The 4,122-nt window shown below is 39.4% G+C and overlaps 1 protein-coding gene across 1 annotated transcript in view; it reads left to right on the forward strand.

Annotated features, from left to right (window-relative positions):
* LEPROT overlaps positions 1-4,116 on the forward strand; it is a 4,492-nt gene extending 376 nt beyond the window's left edge. The window contains exons 2-4 of the mRNA XM_009320648.1: positions 92-167; positions 976-1,162; positions 2,478-4,116. Coding sequence (XP_009318923.1) covers positions 92-167; positions 976-1,162; positions 2,478-2,486 — 272 coding nt within the window. The 3' untranslated portion in view covers positions 2,487-4,116. The remainder of the gene's footprint in view (positions 1-91; positions 168-975; positions 1,163-2,477) is intronic.
* Positions 4,117-4,122: the final 6 nt, after the last annotated feature.

Here is a 4,122-nt window from a genome sequence, read left to right on the forward strand (position 1 = left end):
CGCCTCAGCGGGGGGGCGGGTGTCGCGGGGAGGGGTAACCGGTAACCGGTGAGGCGGCTTCCGCCTCACCGCCTGCCTTGTGCCGTTGCAGCTCTCGTGGCGCTGTCCTTCAGCGGAGCCATCGGGCTGACGTTCCTGATGCTGGGCTGCGCCCTGGAGTACTACGGGTGAGCGGGCCGGCTTCGTTTCCAAAACTTCCCCCTCTTTATATATGTTAATTGAGGTGTTAATCTCATTTAATGGCGCAGTTTGGCTCTCGTTATCTTCTAGCTGCTTTTTGGCTCTTGGCACATGGCGGTTTGTTGGGATTAAATACCACCTCCTTAGCCAGTACTTGCGTTTCCATTAAAAAAAGACTGAAAACAGCTCTATACTTTCTCAGAAAAAGCGGTGCCATCTTGCTAAACAGTCATTTTTAACCTCGGACGATTCTTTCCCTTACTTCCCTGTTTCTTTAAACAATCCTCCTATCACAAGACTCCAACTGAGATGTCTGTTACACTTAAAAATCCACGTGAAGCTAATGGGAGCACTCCCAAGGAGATGAGCGTGCAAGGGTGTGCCTTCACAGTCGGCTTGTTGATACTCCAGGACCCCTCTAATTTGGGAAAGCTCTTGGTTTCCGTCCCGCTTGCGTGCATTTCCTGTGCCCTGTGTGGGGTGACTTGTTTTTGTGAGGCGGTGGTGTGAGTTGAATCACCGAGGTGGTGCAAATTTAAATAAATTAAGGCGTGGTTGTGTGAGGGAGTGGATCCTGCTCTGCACGAGGCTGTATGAGTGCTTGTGCCAGTATGCAGGGAAAATGAGGTGGGATTGCCCCTTTGGGTGAAAGCGTGTGGTTAAATCACGTAATCCACTTTTCAGACCATAAAGTAGGATTACAGCTATTGCAAATACTTTTTCTAAACAGAAGATACTTTTTATTGAAGCATCCATCTAAACTGATTGTGTATTTCCTTTTTCCCCCCTCCCCAGTGTATACTGGCCTCTGTTTGTCTTAATATTTTACTTCATCTGCCCCATTCCCCACTTCATTGCAAAAAGAGTAAGTGATGACAGTGATGCAGCCAGCAGTGCCTGCAGGGAATTGGCATATTTCTTCACAACTGGAATTGTTGTTTCTGCCTTTGGATTTCCTATAATCCTTGCACGGGTTGAAGCGGTAAGTTCTGCTCGCTAATTTTTATTGTAAGGCACCAGTTACTGAATATAATCTTTTAAGCGCACTGTTGCGGTTTGTGAATCCTGTCTTTAATTTCACTACTGTGACGTTTCTAGATTCTGATGAAAATAATCACTCTGCTGAAATTTTGTCTGTTAATACTGCTTTTTGACCTGAACAAAGGATTTGCATGACTGAAAAGTTTTTAGCTGGTTTTTTTTCCAGCTTTGTTTTGGTCCAGTACAAGATATTATCTCCTCTTACATCTCATGCCTCTCTGTCTCATCAACTTTTGCACCGCTTCTTGCGCCACCTTCCTTATTTTTATCTCAGAATGTCTGCTTTCTCCATTTAGGATGCTGAAAACTTGGTGACTGGAGTGCATTATCAGTTAAAAGATAAAAGGCCAAACTTCCAGAGCTGCCCTTCTGGTTTTCAAAGCATTTCCCAAGCTCATGCTTTGTCCCCTCAAAGTCTGAGGAAATTCTGCTAGCTTCTTTTCTCTTTGCTTTCTGAACTGCTCTTCAGTGGTGAGATTTTGTCACATTTGTTTTGCAAGCCAAAGATCTCTTTCATCTTGTCTCCCAATGATGTTTTATGTGTTGCGTTGTTTTTCCCCTTCAGTCTTTCAGTTTTGCTTAAAACTTGTGTGCTTAGTTTTAATTTCTTTGTAATGCACAATTTCCCTGACACTGCAGTTTTGTTTTTAAGTTGTGGACCTGACAGTAGGCAGAACCAGAAGTGACCACGAGGGGGAACTCTAATTCATAGCTATATCTTTTAAGAGTAAATGTCGTTTATTTGAGTAACCACAGTTGGGCAGATCTTTAAAGAAAGCTATTTACCTTTAAGACTGCGTACAGTTTTCCATGCTTGTTACTGGCATTTATTTGAAGGGCAATCTTTTATTTTGTTGCGTACCAATTAAAGGGGAGCACTAGTTTCACCAGATTTTTCTATGGCTTAGGTATGTTTTAGTGATTTGTATGGCAAGGTAATTATTTTGTTCTAAAACATAGCATTATTAGCCTGTGTATTGAAGTGTTGTATTAGTAGTATGAGTGGTTGCTAATTGAATAATTAGTCACATAAATTGAATTATTTATTGTTTGTCTTTTTTCTTTTTGCTTTTAGCACCTTTCTGTAGTATTTTGTTTAGTTTATCTAATGCATATAAATAACTGGCCTAAACCTATCTTATAAGAACTGCTTTGATTGTTTCATTTCAGATCAAATGGGGAGCCTGTGGTCTCGTGCTGGCTGGCAATGCAGTCATTTTCCTTACTATTTTAGGCTTTTTTCTTGTGTTTGGTAGAGGAGATGACTTTAGCTGGGAACAGTGGTAGGACATCGCTCTGATGCTGGTAATATTTTACAGCATGTATCACCATATGTCTACTCTGTGTGTGTATATGTGTATATATTATAACGTGTGTGTGCACGCTGAGATGTATGTATGTGCATATGCCTGTAGCTTTACATTATCAGATCATAACATGCTTTTTTAAAATGCATTTCAGCCAAAGGGAAAAGGCCCTTGTGACAGCTGTCTTAATGTATTCAGTAAAAGCTGGAATCACTGTTGCAAATTTGTCCCCAAATAAGTTTACAAAACATAAGCTGTTTTACTCATTTTTTCACTATATATGCATTAACTTCTGTTTTAATCACAGTAGTATCATTGATACATGTGATATTGATCAGCATGCCTGTTGTGGTTTTTTTTTTAACCATGTAATCAAAATAGGCCAATACAAAGATTGTCCTACTTGGTATTGTTCAACTTGATCAATCTTTCTGCTTTGATTAGGGATTAATGAATACTTGCTTTTCATTTAAGTAATTGTAATTTTAGTGTTTTTTCTTGAAAACATAAAACCAAACATAGGTTATGCCAACTCTTTTACTACCTAATGAAAGAAAAAGAAAATAACCCTGGTTAAAAATCCTTCCTTCCACTTATGGTGTTCATTTAAAAAATAATTCCCCCTACAAGATGCTCAGGCTTTGTCCCTATTCAACTTAACTGTGGATATATTTTGGGAATAATATACTTTAATGCCTCTTTAATGCTTTGAGCTGACATTACTTCTCTTATGAAGGTTCACAAAAGAAGAAACTATGCTCAGGACACTTACAATCATGATGTAGTTATACAACTCTGTATTCTTACGTGTGAAATGCCTGAATTGCAAAGAAGTGAGTGTTCTGCTGGGTAGGACTTTATCTCCTCAGTTCTCATTGCTTTTAAAACATACTTGTTCAACTACTATTTTTTTTGTCTGTAAGAAGAGATTGTTGTATTAAAACACTATATTTTTAAATGGCATTATTCTAGTAAACATTCACATAATCGCACTTATAAAAGTAAACTTTATTACGGTTTTGACTTGCTGAATCCTGCAAATTGTGGAGGCATGTAGTTTTGCAAAAATGCACTCTGATACAACCCTAACTCTAGAAGACATTTCAATAATCTGCAAAGGGGTAAAGGAAGAGATACCTTAGTTTATTCTTTCATAGAAAAATGGACGTAAAGAGGTTTCTGCTCTGTGAAGTAAGAAGCTGAATTCCTGCATAGGGTGTATTTTACTATTGTAAGTTCTTTAGACTAGCAGATGGCAAATGAGTGTTTTATAGTTGTGTGAGTTAGTTCACAGCTGACTGCTATCACCTTGTATAGCTATGAGGGACATTGTATAAGGAGGTAATAGAATCCACCCTACAAGATGTGACAGCTTCACCAACGCAGTGCTTTTTGCCCCCTAAGTTCTATGGAACTGCTTATGCTGTTCTCCAAACTCTCTCAATACTCGTGTACTGCAGAATGGTGTCCTGTGGATTGCTGTGCAGAGCAAAGGTTCAAAAATTAATGAATGTTACATGAGTGCTCTGATCCTGGGTCTTCTGTTCATGCTCAGTGCCCTAGAGGAAGGGTACAGAAATCATTCTGTGGTCCA

The sequence above is a fragment of the Pygoscelis adeliae genome, unplaced genomic scaffold, assembly GCF_000699105.1.
Source record: "Pygoscelis adeliae isolate BGI_AS28 unplaced genomic scaffold, ASM69910v1 Scaffold402, whole genome shotgun sequence".
NCBI classification, from domain to species: domain Eukaryota; kingdom Metazoa; phylum Chordata; class Aves; order Sphenisciformes; family Spheniscidae; genus Pygoscelis; species Pygoscelis adeliae.